Genomic DNA, 17,622 nt, shown 5'->3' on the forward strand with positions numbered 1-17,622 from the left:
ACATAATACATCATAAACATATTTTCATGGTGCTGCAGTCTTCATAACCACTATTGATAAGTAGCTTCAATTCTAAACAAGGTATATTGAATTTCTATTCCTGATTGGTTTCTCTGGGATAAATGGGTATATGGTAAATACTCATAAGTCAACATCCCAACCTGCTACTAAGAAAGTCTTTGTCTTGGAAAAATAGTGCCCCTGCAGGTTCTCCACAGCAGCAGGTTAAAACTGTGGAATAAATTCCCTTAAAATTCTTTAGCCTGAATGATTAATCTTTTCAGTTGGTGGTTCCCATTCCTTCGAAACGATGCTCAAAATGGATTCACATCTCTATGTATTTTCCTCTTGCTTCACTGCAAGTTCTCAGCCAGCCACACTTCAGTAGGACGACTTCTTTCATCCCACTGAGGTTCACATTCTCCTAGGACGGGAAAGACCCTCAGGCAGTTGTTTTAGGTTCTGCTCTTGGCCAAAACCATGGAGAAACCATTTTCTAAGAGTTGAGGAGCCGTCTTTCCTTCTTCAAGGACTTGGGAGAAGGAAACTCCTAGGGTTTGTTTGAAGGGAAACAAAATAACCTTTATCTGACTCAAATCTTTCATGCTATAACGGTTTGAGTTTATTGTGTTTTGTTATTGTCTTCTTTTGTTTGGATCTTTCTTTTTTTGTAAGCCTTCAAATGAAGAGAAAACAGCATCATCCTCAAAGAATTAAACTACACTTGCAACCTTTCCTTCCTTAAATTAATCATCATAACTTTACTATTCGCATTACTTCTCACTTGTCACATTTCAATGAAGTCTCCCTGCCTGTCCTCCTCCCTTATATCATGAGTCGCGCAGTTACTTAAACTTACTTGTGTATGTGGAATCCGATCAGTTAATTGTGAGCTTCCTAATTGCTGCCTGTTTATGCAGTTCTGTACTTCTCTTTCCTTTTATTCTTCTTTTTTTGAAGATTTAGAATTGCTTTAATTGCATTTTCAAAAGCAGCTTTATTGAAGTATAGTTTACATATCATAAAATTCATCTAGTTTAAGTACACAATTCAATGCTTTTTAGTAAATTTACAAAATTGTGCAAGCATCACTACAATTCAGTTTTAAAGATCCCTTGTGCACATTTGCAGTCAACCTCTGCTCTCACCCTTAATCCTAGGCAGCCACTAATCTACTCTCTGTCTCTATAGATTTGCCTTCTCTGGACATTTTATATAAATGGAGTTTTACAATACTTAGTCTTTTGCATCTGGTTTCTGTCACTTAGCATAATGTTTTTGAGGTTTATGTATGTTGTGGAATTAATCATTATTTCATTCCTTTATATTGCTAAATAATATTCCATCGAACAGATATATTCATTTATCCCTTTACCAGTTGATTGTCATTTGGGTTGTTTCTACTGTTCACCTATTATTAATAATGCTGTCTTGAATACTCATGTACAAGTCATTATGTGGACATAAGTTTTCATTTCTCCTGAGTAGATCCTCAGGAGTAAAATTTATAATAAATTTATGTTTAACCTGTTAGAAATTGCCAGACCGTTTTCCAAAATAACTGTATCATTTTACCTTTCCAACACATGTGGGTTCCAAGTTCTTCACATCCTTGCCAACTCTTGGTATTCCCTTTTTTAAAAAAATATTTATTTTATTCATTTATTTTTCTTTTATTATTGCTATTTTTTTTTTTTTTTGGTTGTGTCGGGTCTTAGTTGTGGCACACAGGATCTTTCCTTGCGGTGCATGGGCTCAGTAGTTGTGGCGCGGGGGCTTAGTTGCCCCGCGGCATGTGGGATCTTAGTTCCCTGACCAGGGATCAGACCTGTGCATCCCATGCATTGCAAGGCGGATTCTTTACCACTGGACCACCAGGGAAGTCCCCGGTATTCCATTTTTTATTATAGCTATTCTAGTAGGAATGAGACTGTATCTCATTGTGATTTGTATTTGCATTTTCCTAATGACTAATGATGTTAAGCATCATCTCATGAGCATGTTAGTCATTTATATATCTTCTTTGGTGAAATGTCTGTTCAAATCCTTTGCCTATTTCTTAATTGGGTTGTTTGTCTTATTATTGAGTTATAAGCATTCTTTATATATTCTGAATATAAGTCCTTTATCTGATATATGGTGTGCAAATATTTGCTCCCAATCTATAGCTTAAATTCATTTTCATAATGGTTCCTTCTGAAGCGCAAAAGTCTTTAATTTTGATGAAGTCCAATTTATCAATTTTTTCTGCTATAGATCATGCTTTCAGTGTCATATCTAAGTAATCTTTGCCTAACCCAAAGTCACAAAGATCTTCTCCAATGTTCTTTTCTCAAAGTTGTATAGTTTTAGCTCTTACATTTAGGTCTATGATGCATTTTTAGTTAATTTTTGTATATAGTGTGAGGTAAAGGTTTAAACCAGGTATCTCATCCTCAGCACTATTGACATATCGGGCTGGGTCGTTCTTTGTTGTGGGGTTGCCCTGTGCATTGCTGGATGTTTAGCAACATCTCTGGCGTATACACATTAAATGCCAGTAGCACCCCAACCCCAGCTGCGACAATCAGAATTGTCTCTAGACATTGCCAAAAGTTCCCTGCCTTTGGGAAGCCAAAATCGCCCCCATTGAAAACCACTGGACTAAATTAATTTTTTTTTGTATGTGGATATCCAGTTGTTCTAGAACCATTTGTTGAAAAGACTATTCTTTCCTCCTTTGAGTTGCCCTAGCAACTTTGTAGAAAATCAGTTGACCCTAAATACAAGAGTCTGTTTCTGTCAATTCTGTTCCATTGATCTCTATGTCTGTCCTTACGCCAGAACCACAATTCCTTGATTACTATAGCTTTATATTTATTTATTTATTTGTTTGTTTATTTATTGGCTGCGTTAGGTCTTTGTTGCTGTGCGCGGGCTTTTTCTAGTTGCAGCGAGCGGGGGCTACTCTTCGTTGCGGTGCGAGGGCTTCTCATTGCTATGGCTTCTCTTGTTGCGGGGCACGGGCTCTAGGCGCGCGGGCTTCAGTAGTTGTGGCTCACAGGCTCTAGAGCACAGGCTCAGTAGTTGTGGCACACAGGCTTAGTTGCCCTGCGGCATATGGGATCTTCCCGGACCAGGGCTCGAACCCACGTCCCCTGCGTTGGCAGGCGGATTCCTAACCACTGCACCACCAGGGAAGCCCGATTACTATAGCTTTATATTAAATTTTATAATTGGGAAGCAGAAGTCCTCCAGCTTATTTTTTTTTATTAAACTTTTAATTTTGAGGTAATTATAAATTCACAAGTAGTTGTAAGAAATAATACAGAGAGATTCTAGGTACCCTTTACAATTTTCCCCAATAGTATCATCTTGTAAAACTATAGGACAAGATCACAACCAGAATGTTGACATTGATACAGTCCATCAATCTTATTCAGATTTCCGCATTTACACTTGTAGTTCTTCTTTTACAGAATTGTTTTGGCCACTATGGGTCCTTTGCATTTCTATAAAAATTTTAGGATCAGCTTGTCAATTTCTACAAAAGAGCCTGCTGGGATTTTGATAGGGATTGCATTGAATATATTGATCTAATTTTGGATAATTGCCATCTTAACGATATTAATCTTCTAATCCATGAATCACGATTTTCTTTTTTTTTATTGTGGTAATATATATATGTATAGCATAATATGTGCTATTTTAGTAATTTTAAGTGTACAATTTAGTGACATTAATTATATTCACACTGTTGTGCAGCCATCACCACTATTTCTATAACTTTTCCGTAACCCCAAATGGAAACCATGCTTTTCTTTAACAGCAGTACTGAAATTGCCAACTTACTAGTTACCGTATGGTCTTCTGTAGCCCCAAAAGTTCTTTTTCAGATCAGTAATTTAATACCAAACCCTGAATCCCAGGCAATCCTGGTACTTGTCTTTGGAATAATATAGACAGACTCTTTGTTAAGAAATTGGGCTTTAGGGACTTCCATGGTGATCCAGGGATTAAGACTCCGAGCTTCCATTGCAGGGGGCACGGGTTCAATCCCTGGTCCGGGAACTAAGATCCTACATGGTGCGGCCAAAAAAAAACAAACAAACAAACAAGAAATTGGGCTTTAGAGTCTTCAAATCCCAGCTCTGCTACTGACAAGCAGGTTAATTTACTTCTCTGAGTCTTACATTATCATGCACAAATTTAAACTGTTTTATTTCTATCAATCTTCTAGGTGTGGGTGTCACTAAATGGGGTGCAGAGACTCCCAGGGATACTCAGAAGCCTGCCAGGTACTGTGGAAGCCACAGAATGAACATGCACATTGTCTAAGAACATATTTTTTTCCCACAAAGTTAACGTTAGGTAATTTAACTACAAATGAGCCTTTAAACTTGTATAGCATACCAGATATATATATTATGGAATTAAATGTAAGATTTGCATTCATTACAATATAAAATGTAAGACTTAAAATAAATTTACAGTCTGTATTTGGGTGCTTTGGGCTAACCCTCCTTGCATTCCACCCCCCACATTGCACTTAACAAGTCTCTTACCCTCTAGTCTCCCTCTCAGCTGTGACAGGCGTTCACTCATCACTCACAGCCCTTTCCTACAGAACCTCAGAACCCTCCTCAACACAGCTCTCCAGGCAGCCACTATTATTGTGTCAGAGCCAGCACACAAGTTGAAGTCCATTTGCCATGTCTGTTCAACTAGCTAACGACTATTTGCTTTAACCTGTATTTTACCATTACCAGGGTATTTGAAATAAAATTAATAGCCCTGAAAATCAAGGTGATTTAATTTCCTCCTAGATTTCCAAAGGTTATGTTCTTCCTTTCAGATTATTTTACTTTCTCTGTTTTACATATAAATTATAATAAAGATAATGAAAGACCTCATATGTTGTCTTTAAAAATGACAGTGTCCATCATGTCATCCAAGTCTGCTGGTCCAAAGGTATTTATATTTTATGTAACTTTGTCCCTTTAATAGCCATCAACAGAAATCAAATGTCCATTAGTATGAAAAAACCCTTTGGAAATGTCTTTGCAAAACACTTTCCAGGGACTTCCCTGGCAGTCCAGTGCTTAGGACTCCGCACTTCCACTGCAGGGGGCATGGGTTTGATCTCTGGTCGGGGAACTAAGATCCCGCGTGCCATGCAGCGCGGCCAGAAACAAAAAGCAACAAAACAAAAAACACTTTCCATGCACACATTGTGATCATTAGATCCTATTTAAGAAATAATAAAGTGTGTTGTTTTATTTCCTATTTAAAAAGGTTTAATTTTTGTTTTATCTCATCAATTTAAATACGGGGGTTTGTTTGGGTGTTTTTTTTTTTTAGATCCTCATCTCTTTATAAAGAGATAGACAGAGAAGATGAAGAGACGGACTAGGGCAGGTAATAGAGCAAGTCTCTTTTTGATTAAACCATTAAATGTCTAAACATCTGTATTTTTCTTCCCAGTGTCCTACCTACCAACTTTTTATGATCAGAGGCTGGCATGACAGATTACCTTAATTTGCATCTAGCTGTTGCTAAGCTGTCACCATGGTACCAAAGCACTCAGGCAAATATAAATGCCTAAAAACAAATGCGTAGGAAGAAAATTTTGTCCCTAGCCCCCTCACCTCTCCTGTCATCTGGATGAGTAGTTCAGCATTAAAATTCTGTGTCAAAGTTGCTTTATACCCATAACAAAATAAAACAAAATAACCCCAAACTTTTGAAAACTGAAGTATTACAGCCCATAAAAATATAACAATTTCTGCAAATGTTTTATCATTTACAAAAGTCATCACTAGTCTGTACCTATGCCTCGTAATGATTGAAACAGCCTGCATAGTAACAGTGATTGAATTTTTGCCCTCAAGCAGTATAAAACACCGCAAAAAAACTGCCCTATGAATTATAATTTTTATGGTCATACAGTCACAATGAATGGCATCTTTTTGTTCCTTCTCAATGGTTAAAGTTTTTCAAATAGTTTTTAAATTTTCAAATTCTAGTAGACGATTTCAGCAAAATGACCCCAGTGTAAGCTTTATCTTCAAGAGTGGTATAAATATAAACTGCACTCTCCAATGTTATATCTCAGTCCTATTACTTCCTTTGCCTCACCACATATACACAGTAAGAGATTAATCCAAAGGGAACCTCTTAATTTTCTTAAAAGTGCCCGTCGACACTCTTCAAATATGTTTATAGACTGGATGAATTACTTGTTTACCTAAATAGTAGCATAAATATCTGTTTTTAGAAAGCTTTACCGTAAGTCTTTCTATATGATTGGATTCTTAAGCAAGGCTATGATTAGTAAATTAATCACTTTCCCCCTTGACTAGTGCTAATGAAAGCTTTCCAACTTAAACATTGTGTGCTAACACTTCCTCCATTCATAGCAATCTTCCATTTTTGCCCATCAAAAAGCACTTTCTGTTTGCAGTATGTCAGCTGTACTATTTATAACCGAGTTAACAATGCCAACTAGAGGCAGTAAAAGGTGTGTATTTCACATGCAAATTCCCAACAATAATTTCTACAATTACCTATAGTTGCTTGCTCTATTATGTTCAACATCAACATTATAAAACTGAGTCCAGGAAGGAGAAAATAGTAGTAAGATTACACTGTTGTATCACTTAAAGACTTTTACTGAATTAATTAGAAAAAATAAATTGAAGAGTTCAAAATGAAAGTAGCCCTAGCTTATTATAATGGGCATTTTCACATAATGGGACTTTGATGATCTGTTACAGTAGCTGTTCAGAGGAAGAAGCTCACTGTGTGACATAGAGTGTTCTTTCTGTTTTGTCTCCGAATTTGTGTTTTTCCAAACGGTCCTCTTTACTTCTCTCTTTTACCAGATTGTGATTCCCCTGACTTGGAAACCATAAACTGAGAAAGAAGTAAGAAACCAGGATAAATTCATGTTTTCTTTTCACTGACATTTATTAAGTGTTACTATGTGCAAAGCACTATCTTGGATATGAAGATGACCAGAGAGGGAGATTGTTTGTGTCTTTCACCACTATACTGTGGGCTTCTGAGGATCAGAGTCTCTTTGAAGGCAGAGTGGGATATAACAAATAGAACAGACAGATCTGGGTTCAAATACTAGCTTCCCCATTGAATGTGACATTAGGCAAATTCCCCAAGCTTTGTCTTGCCTTTCAGAAATGGAGACAGTCATGCTTACTAGCAAAGTGGCTGCTGAGTGCTCGAAAGCACCTATCTCCGCACCCATTACAGAGGTTGACATTCAGTAAAAGCTGTCAAAGAAAATATGTTTTTATTTTATTTTTAAATTTTTTAAAATTTTATTTCATTTTTTTGGCCCCACCATGCGGCTTGCAGGATCTTAGTTCTCTGACCAGGGTTCGAACCAGGCCCACGGCAGTGAAAGCACTGAGTCCTAACCACTAGACCACCAGGGTACTCCCAGGAAATATGTGTTTATAATGATGAAGGAAGCAAGTAAAATAGAGTAATAGTAAAGGAGCATTGGATTGGAAACTAATTAGAAGAATATAAATTATATATAAAGTAGGTCTAGAGAATTCTTGTAACATATAGGACAATATAAAGTGAGAAAAGGTCTAGAAAGGAGATTGTAGAGCCCACCCAGGGGTGTATCTTTAAAAAGCAATATTTAAAGGACAAAGAAGTGTAAAGCTTGCTATTTGGAAAGCTGTGGGGTTGGATGAGAACAGTATTCCCACAATGTGGTCTGTGAACCACCTGCATCAAAGTCAGGGGCTTGCTGTAGATTCAGGACTTTACCCAGACCTACTGAGCCAGAATCTCTAAAGAAGAGGTCCAGGAATCAATTTCTTATAAACTTCCAAATAATTTTCACACAAATACCAGTTTTAGACTCAGTGGGTAGATGACAAATTTCTAAGGTTCCAATGACATCTAACTCTTGGTGTGGTACAAAAGACAAAACATGAATTTTGAAGTAAGACAGATTCCAGGCAAACTGGAATGCTCAATATTTAAGCCAGCAAAAACAAACAAATAAAACCCTACCCAATAGAAAGTAGAAAGGGGAGAAAGATAAATACTGTATGATCCCAGTTACATGTGGAGTCTGAAAAAAACTGAACTCATAGATTCAGAGAACAGATTGGTGGTTGCCAGCAGCAGGGGTTGGGAGGGGGAGGAGGAGAATGGGTAAAGGTGGTCAAAAGGCACAAACCTTCAGTTATAAAATGTAAGTCATGGGGAGGTACCGTACAGCACAGTGACCTACAGCTAGTGATACTGTGTTGCATATTTGAAAGTTGCTAAGAGAGTAAATCCTAAAAAAACTTTGTTAACTATGTATGGTGATGGATGTTAACTAGATTTACTGTGGTAGTCATCTCTCAGTATATACAAATATCTAATCATTATGTTGCACACCTGAAACTATGTTATCTGTATTTGTACCTCAATTAAAAAAAAAAAAGCAAAAAAAAGGGGAAAAGAAGTATAAAATGTGTAATAAGTGAAAAATATAGAATAAAATGGCAGAAATTAGTACTTATATTAGAATGAATTATAATAAATTAATTAAATTCACCAATTAAAAAAATAGAATCTCAGATTTCAGTTAAAAAGCAATATCCAATAATAAGTTGTCTAAAAGAGAAACTTAAAACAAAAAGACACAGAAAGATTGAAAATAAAACATGGAAAAAAATAAGAGCCAAAAGAAAAAAGGAGAAGAATATTAATATCTGACAATATAGAATATAAGGCAAAAACATATAATGGACAAAGAAGGGCATTATATGCTGATAAAAGGAACAATAGAGCAAAAAGATATAACCATCAAAAACATGTATGCACCTAACAATACAGCCTCAAAATATACAAAGGAACAACTGAAAAAAAAAAAAAAAAAAGCAGGGAGAAATGGATAAATCAAGTTACAGTTAAAAGATTTTAGCCACATCCTTCAGAAATTGATAAATCAAGCAGACATAAAATACACATATCAAAATTTTGAATCAGCTAATTAATAAGCTCAAGCTATGAAGTGTATATATAGAGTTCAGCACCCAAGGAGTAGTTTAGTAATAACTATTAGACTGTACTAGATGAAAATGTCAATAGTTGAGAATTTTTTGCCTATAAAAATAGGTAGTTTCATATTATGCCTCATAGGTTCTTGAGGGATTAAATTAGCTAATGTCTGTAAAGCAATTAGCACAATGTCTAATTTAGTCTCTTTTGGTCTTTAGTCTACTAAGAGAATACTTGCCTCAATGATTGGTAATTGGATATGTGAGATCCAAAGAATTCAGTGATATGAAATGTGAGGTCACAATTTTTTGTAAGATTAACAAAAAAAATGACCAGTATAGAGCTAGCTGGTGAGGAATTCTGGGAGTCTGGCTGCCCTATCTAAATTCATGCCCAACTCAACTGTGATTTGGTGCCACCTGGTGGTGGTGGTTGGCTCCAACTTAAATACTGTTGGGGATAATTCTGAGTCCAGAGGCAACAGGATAGCATCCATGATCCCAGAGATGTACCAGTTAGTTGGCCAGATTCAGAAATTCATCTGGGAGAATACTGAGGACCAGGGACTCACCCTTCACCTCTTCTCTTTCTGAAACAAGTTCCCATGACTTTCCTTCACCTTCATGACCTTGGCCTCCACTCCAAGACCCCCTTCCGCACCCTAGTGTAGAACTTTAACCCCTACCCTTGACCCTTATCCCTGCCTTGTTCTCAAATAGGGGCTAGGCAAGAAATGGGAACCAGTTGCCAATTCTGAAGTATATCTAAAATTATATTTTTGATGGGTGCATTATCAGGGAGTTTGTGCTTTATCCAGGATCCCCTGAATGTTTACAACATAGTAGCACTATAGTTTTTATTTTACAGCCTTTGATTACTACAGGTGTTTCTGGTTGGCTATAAAAAGCCTTTATTAGGTTGAAACTAATTGAAATTCAAGGGAATTCCCTGGCGGTCCAGTGGTTAGGACTCAGTGCTTTCACTGCTGGGGCCTGGGTTCTATCCCTAGTCGGAGAACTGACATACCTCAAGCCGCACAGCATGACCAAAAAAATAAAAAATAAAAAATAAAGCAGTAAAAAAAGGGAAGACAGGCAAAGGTGGAAAATTCCATGCAGAGAATATTAACCCTATTACATGAATGCCATGAAATCTTAAATTTATGAGTGCCTTTTGTGGATGGTCTCTTATTGCCCAGCAGGTTTAGAAATTCTCAGCTCAGTTATTTCTTTGTTAAATTTCTTGATTTGGAGGAGCAGCTTTTCCTTCCTTGTATAAACATGTTGCCCTGCTCCAGTACTTATAGATACACCCCCTGAACACACACACTGGGCTTCTTGGAAGCTGCATGGAGGTGCAAGACTATAGAGGGGGCAGTGATCAATTATCAGTTACCTTTAGTTTCTGTCCCCATCACCCTTCCTGGCATCCTCCCACTTCTGAGTTACCACTGGGTCACTAAAACGGAGTCAGGGAAAGGCAGTCTGAGAGACCAGCAGAAGTAGCGTTTTGGGATCAGGGTCTTCTTGCCTTACGGCTGCCAGAGGTCACATGTGTCTTCAATGAAATTGTCAAACACCAAGCTGAGTGTCGGATTTTGGAAGATTTGTGGCACACACCAGCGAAAGACTTAATCTGTCCACCACCTATTGCTCTCATCTTACCTTCTTCTGCCCACCCTCTAACTTGAAGGCTCTCTCTGTGTTTCACTCAAAAGGGCTATTTAAAGTTTTCCAAATAGGACCTGCAGTTTCTTGCCTTAGCTACTGCCTATAGTTTTCCCCACTCAGAATGCCCCTCACCCGGCCTTTGTGGGTCAGAATCCTGCTCAGCATTCCTGCGGGCTCCTAGGACAGCCCCTTCTCCACAGAACCATCCTGATTTATTCTGGCTCCTCGCTCATCCCCACTCTGGATCTCTCCTCTGGTGCTGCCTTCTGCTTTATATCACAGTTTTCAGGGTTCATGATTGATTCCTGGGGTAGAATGACATCTCTTTGAGGACAGGGACCTTGCTTATCTGTTTCTTAATTCCCCGAAGGACTCAAAGCTTTGCAGTCGTAGGTGTTCAATAAATATTTGTTTAATTTTGAAAGCTGTTGTCACGTTAAAGCCGGCCACGCCATCTTCCAAAGGGGTCTCACCTCCTGCTGCCAGCTGCAAGGGTGCTTAGCCCTATATTTAGGTACTAATGGTCTCCCCACCTCTCTCTACAATTGACATGAGCCTAATTCAGTCACTGCAAAAATTCTCTGGGAGCGTAGGCATCGGGAAAGCACATTCACTTACTCCAGCCTAGATGAGCGATCCCTTTGGCACTGAAATAATTTGCTTACTTTCCTAATGTCAAGGCTGAATAAATGCAGTTTCCACAAGTACAAAGTTTACTTACTGAAAACGAGGATTGCATCAAGCATCTCACGAAGAATTTGCATGGCTACAGAAGCTGTACCTTTTATGTGTCTTAATTTTTTAATATTTAAATGTTATTAAATCATTAGATGTCAACTTGGGTGTAATATAGTTTATTATAGACACCATTTGAAAACTTCAGTATCTCTAGAAGGAGAATTCAGGAAATACCAAATGTTTTGAGTCTTAGGGAATCATAACATAGGCACCGTATTTGTCCCAAAACATGAGTTTCTCCCTGCCACTATAGATATGCCGCTTATTTCTGCTGATACTAATACTCTCCTTTTAAAAAATGTTTTTAACTTTACTGGAGGAAAGTAACCCAAAACTTCTCTAATTACTAGTGTAAAATATTCAGAGGGAAGAAGCGGGTCATGTGGATTATTGGATTCCTCTGGTACCTTTTCCCTCAAATTCACATACTCGTGTGCCGCAGGGCAATTATTCCTCTTTGCTCCATGCTGATTATATAGGTCAGGAGGGTAATAAGTTCATTTATTTGAAGGATTTTCATCTGGTATATTTCTAATATTCTTGCCCCATTCCTGACCACTCAAATCAGTATCACAGTGAGACCAGCATCTCTCTCCCACCACCAAAGAAAATGATGAAACAAAGGTAATTTGAGTGTGAACTTTCTGCTCCCAAATCTGTCATCTTCCCAGAGCACAAGGGTTATATTGCTTTAGTCCTTTAAACCAGTTATGGCTCAGTAATAACGCTAGTCCTTTAAATCCATGATGGCTCAGTAATAACTAGTATTGTGTTTACTATTAACTCAAACCTTCAAGGTATTACATATTTTTTCAAAAACCTTATTATTGAATTCAGAAATTGCCCATGGCAGAATCAAGAATACAAGAGACCTATAGTAACAAAAGTAAATGTTACATCATACTATGTTATTAAGAAGATGCTATGTTAGATACATCTATTTTACTGTGAAAAATGGAATCTTGATAAATTGGCTGAATTGGGATTTCCTTTCTAAAAGAGTTTCCTAGTGCTTCCTTCCTTAGAGTCCATAGCGTAGAGAAATTCTGAAACTGTTTTATAGATAGCCTCAGATCAAATATGTTCAATAAGTATGTGTGGCAAGATAATATCTTTGGGATACTAAACTATATTTTTATTCTCCTGGTATTTCCTCCTTTCCCTTCCCTGTCTCCTAGCAGATATTCCCATCTGGGTTTATTATCTTGGCGAAGGGATGAGATGGGGCAGAAAGTTGAAATCGCCCTCAAGCTTTTGTTTCTAAAAGCTTAAGCCCCAGCAGGGAGAAGACTTGAGCCATAGGCAAAATGTCTTGGGCAGAAGCAGGAGGACCGTGGACAGAGCAGTGGGGACAGGCAGGGCTGCTGTGTGGGCTCTCTAGCAGCCTGGCTGGGAGGAACCCTGCCCCCAAGAAGCTGTAGCGGTGAGTTGTGACCACAAACTAAAGGCCAGTGGGTTACATCTGACTTTGTTTGGCCATGTGAATTTCCGTCGCTCAGCATTACAAATCTAGGCAATTTTACATAAAAGTCCGGGTTGGGGCTTCTCTTGAATAATTAGCAGTTTGGTCCACACTGTGTTCAGTCGTTTATGGCACCAAGGCTGCCTGCCTTAGATAAGGAATGAACGCTGTAGTTTGCCAGAGTCCCTAAAAGTCCCTGTTTCATCCCTACGCTAAAGCCAAGGGTTAGCTGCCACTCATCATGACACTTGCACTGCTGCTCTCCAGACGATAGAGGGTGGTCCTCTTTACCCCAGGTTTTTTCCGTAAATGAAGAAATACAAGATAGACTAAAGATGGCTCATGCTGAAAGCAACAGAGGAGCTGGTGCATTTCTTTGTAGACCTGAAGACGTTCTTATGTGTCTAATAGGCAGACTGCTTGCTTCACTCATGAGCTCTCCTTACACGCTTCCTGTAGGCATTTGCATCACGTATCCCTGTTCTAGGCAGCCTTGCAAAGAGATGACCGTGTCCCTGGTTGGGCATGGCAGAGCTGCTGCCTGCAGGGCACGGCGAGCAGAATGATAGACAAGCAAGAACCCATGTGGAAGCTTCTGGTGGGGGTGGGGAGGACTCCAAAAGGATGGGGCTCAAGATAGAAAGTCAAGTATAAAAATTGTTAGTTCATACACACAAATGTATCGACTGAGATCTGCTCGCAGTACCTTTACTTTCTGGCTGGCTTGGTCATTTAGCTCAGGGCTTTGGTGGCACCAAAGTGAACATGCAACAGAGGCCACCAGGGCCTGTCCTGGAGAAAGACGGCAGGGTTCACTGTCCTTTCCTTATGAGAGGGGTAAGGAGAATGGACATTAGACTTGTGGTTTGGGGACCATCACATGGTTTAGAATTATATGACTCTATCTTTTTTCCTTCCTGGGTGGAGTTTGAATTTAAAGCGGTGTCTTCCAGATGGCATTCTGGCTGGTCATATGAACCTTTGTGCTTTTTCTGCTAAACTAGAAGTGTGTTTTTCAAAACCCTAACTGTTACGTGCCTGGGCTAGTTATTTCAACAATTTGCTCACCTCATTTATAACCAATAAAAATAACAGCTATTCTTTATTGAACTAACCTTATACCAGCTGCTCTGCAGCGCTACCCGTAATTGCCTGCCTCATTTATAACCACCCTGTAGGGTGGGGTTGCCCCATGCTTTGAAAAAGGAAATGGAAGCTGAAAGCTTAAGCAGCGTCCAAACTCTCGCGCTTAGTACATGTGGGAGCCTGAATTCAAATCCAGGGCTTCATAAGCCCCTGCAGTCTACAGCCAGCAAGTGTGACAGCATTTTATCACCACCTGCTACCTGCAGGACAGCAATAGGGCTGGAGGGATGGAAATGTGAATGCAAAGGGCCAAGTCCCCAAGGAGCAGCAAAACTAAATTAGGCACATTCTTTAGAAAGAAAAGGGAAAGCAGATTCCTGCAGTGACAGAGATGTTGGCAGTGACCCTTGGAGTTGTGCCGTAGCAGAGGAAGCCACCTTGTCGGCAGACATTCACTCTGGGACCCAGTGCTTCTGGGAGGTTAGGACCGAGTCCAAGTGAGCTTACTCCTCTTTTTCCCACCTGTTATGAGGTGGACTGTGTCCCCAGGATGATGTTGAACTCCTTACCCACCTTGTCTGTGAAATAGGGTCTGTCTGGAAATAGGATCGTCTTGGCAGATGATCAAGTTAAGATGAGGCTGTTAGGGTGGGTCCTGATCCAAGATGACTGTGTCCTTATATAAAGGAGAAATTTAGACACAGAGACAGACATGTACAGAAGGGAGAGGATGTGAAGACCCAGGGAGAATGCCATCTAAGAGCCAAGGAATGCCTGAGGTCCCCAGAAGCTAGGAGAGAGTCCCAGACAGTCCTTGGTTCTGTCCCAGCCCTCAGACAGAACCAAGCCAGCCAACATCTCGATTTGGGACTTCTAGCCCCCAGAACCACTGACACAATAAATTTCTGATGATCTAAGCCATCCAGTTTGTGGTACTTTATAATGGCAGTCCTAGGAAAGAAAAACATCACCCAATACATATATATTTTAAAAGGGAAGATTCGGTTGTGTGGGTTTGTCATTGTCCGTTTCAGAGGCCTGATGAGCAGGGCTGGCACCGAGCCCCTGGGAAGGTCTGGCATCATCCACATGCAGCCTCGAGTGACTACCCACACTTCAAGCTTCAGCCCCAAGTCCAGTCAGCTGGAGCGTCGAGCGCATGTGTCACAGTCACAGCACGGAAGAGCCACTTGAGATACTGCAGAAGGCAACAGGAGGGATGACATGCATCTGAGGCTTCGTGGAGTCCAGTACAAGAGCATCATAGCAAACACGAATGAACAGTACAGTCAGGTAACGCCAGTTAGGCTGAGATAGGGGCTGTCTGCAATAAAGCAGTACATAGAACCCTGGGAGCATAGGCTTGGGTGCTACTGCCTCTGGTGTGGGAGGGGGATGGTGAAAACCTCACGACGGAGAAGACATTTGGCTGGGCTTCAAAGGATGAATAGGAGTTGGCAAGGGCACCACAGAAGCGTCACAAGCAAAGGCAGAGGAGAGAGAAATGCCCAGCCTGAGCAGGAAGGAGTGCTTAAGGACTCCTGTGTGTCTTAGAGTAGAATGGAATTTTCTGAAAGGAAAAGATTAAATTCTGTTCTGGTCAACACTACTACGTTTCAAACAACTAAACTGGGAAATAACCAGACTTAATTGGGAAACAACAGAAGAATTAGTACTCAGGATATAATGCCGGTCATGCCAATTACCAGTTATGCATCTAGAGTTTGGCACATATTAGGCCTGCAATAATTACTTATTAAATGAAAGAATGAATTACAAACCATGTCATCACTCCGGGCTTTATTTTTTTCCCATCTGTTTGAAAATGGGGTGGGGGACTTCCCTGGTGGTCAGTGGTTAAGAATCTGCCTGCCGGGCTTCCCTGGTGGCGCAGCGGTTGAGAGTCTGCCTGCCCGTGCAAGGGACGCGGGTTCGAGCCCTGGTCTGGGAAGATCCCACATGCCACAGAGCAACTGGACCTGTGAGCCACAATTACTGAGCCTGCGCGTCTGGAGCATGTGCTCCACAGCAAGAGAGGCCGTGATAGTGAGAGGCCTGCGCACCGCGATGAAGAGAGGCCCCCGCTTGCCACAACTAGAGAAAGCCCTCACACAGAAACGAAGACCCAACACAGCAAAAATAAATAAATAAATAAAAAATTAAGAAGTGTTGTAAGAAAGGTTTAATTAAAAAAAAAAAAAAAAAAGAATCTGCCTGCCCATGCAGGGGACACGGGTTCGATCCCTGGTCCAGGAAGATCCCACATGCCACGGAGCAACTAAGCCCATGCGCCACAACTACTGAAGCCCATGCGCTCTAAGACCCGAGTGCCACAACTACTGAGCCCACGTGCCGCAACTACTGAAGCCTGCACGCCTAGAGCCCATGCCCCACAACATGAGAAGCCCGCACACCGCAACGAAGAGTAGCCCCTGCTCGCCGCAACTAGAGAAAGACCACGCACATCAACGAAGACCCAACGCAGCCAAAAATAAATAAATAAATAATTTTATATTTTTTTAAATGGGGTGGATTGGGACTTCCTTGGTGGTCCAGCGGTTAAGACTCCATGCTTCCAATGCAGGGGGCGTGGGTTCAATTCCTGGCTGGGGAACTAAGATCCCACATGCTGCAGGCAGTGTGGCCAAAAAATAAATAAATAAATAAAAATGGGGTGGATTGGTACGGCGAGGTGATATAGCTATTCCACCTCTCTCAGGTCTGTGATCAAGGGCAAACAGGATGACAAAATGTGAAAATGCTATTGTTATAGATTAAATGTTTGTGTCCCTCCCAAATTCATATGCTGAAGCCCTAACTGCCAACATAATGGTATTTGGAGATGGAGCCTTTTTGGAAATAATTAGGGTTAGATGAGGTTGTAAGTGTGGGGCCCTCGTGATGGGATTAGTGTCCTCATAAGAAGAGATAACAGGGAAGGAGCTTGTTCTCTATCCACCATGTGAGGATGCAGCAAGAAGGTGGCTATCTGCAAACCAGGAAGACAGCTCTCACCAGAACCCAACCATGCCAGCACCCTGATCTCGGACTTCCAGCCTCCAGAGATGTGAGAAAAGAAATTTCTGCTATTTAAGCGACCCAGTGTATGGTATTTTATTATAGCAGCCTGAGTAGACTAAGACAACTATGGAAGGAACTTTGTACCTGTATGATATTATTCCAGAGTCAGTATAGAAGGGTGGCTGGAGCCCTATGTTGGGCGGGGGTGGGGGGTGGGGGTGGTTCTGGCATGTGGCCCAGATCCTGCCATGACTTAGCTGCCTGCCTTTGGGCTATTCCCTTATAACACATAGGTGGTGCAGGGACAATTCCAGGAGGCGCCGTTCACATAGACTAGGAGCTGTCCTGCTCCAAGCCTTTGACCCTTTGTTTCTTCATTTATAGAGAGGGAAAGAGAAATGGAACATATGATATCTAACAACAATTCACTTATTCTTTCAGCAACTATTTGTTGAGAATTGACTATGTCTCAGGCACAGAGCCAGGCACTTGGAGAGAGTGTTGGAACATGGTCTTGCCCTCCAAAAGTTTACATTCTAGTTGGGGAGACAGATAAAAAGGCAATCACAGCTTCACATGAGCCGGGTCTCTGTGTCAGTCTGCTCAGGCTGCTATAACAAAATAGCACAGACTGAG

General features: G+C 40.5%; 2 protein-coding genes across 6 annotated transcripts in view; both read left to right on the forward strand.

Moving 5' to 3' along the window:
* PDSS2 (decaprenyl diphosphate synthase subunit 2) overlaps positions 1-8,860 on the forward strand; it is a 268,309-nt gene extending 259,449 nt beyond the window's left edge. For 4 of the 5 annotated variants that reach the window (XM_082475374.1, XM_082475373.1, XM_082475371.1 and 1 more), the window contains 2 exons: positions 4,220-4,277; positions 4,552-5,332. In XM_082475374.1, the coding sequence (XP_082331500.1) occupies positions 4,220-4,277; positions 4,552-4,679 (186 nt within the window). In that variant the 3' untranslated portion in view covers positions 4,680-5,332. The other variant, XM_082475372.1, reaches the window with a different exon arrangement.
* A 4,611-nt stretch (positions 8,861-13,471) lies between these two features.
* Positions 13,472-17,622, forward strand: part of BEND3 (BEN domain containing 3) — a 103,790-nt gene continuing 99,639 nt past the window's right edge. Inside the window, exon 1 of the mRNA XM_082475154.1 lies at positions 13,472-15,258. The gene's annotated coding sequence lies outside the window, so the exon portion shown is untranslated. The remainder of the gene's footprint in view (positions 15,259-17,622) is intronic.

Source organism: Balaenoptera physalus (genome assembly GCF_965194825.1).
Source record: "Balaenoptera physalus genome assembly, chromosome: 9".
NCBI lineage: Eukaryota > Metazoa > Chordata > Mammalia > Artiodactyla > Balaenopteridae > Balaenoptera > Balaenoptera physalus.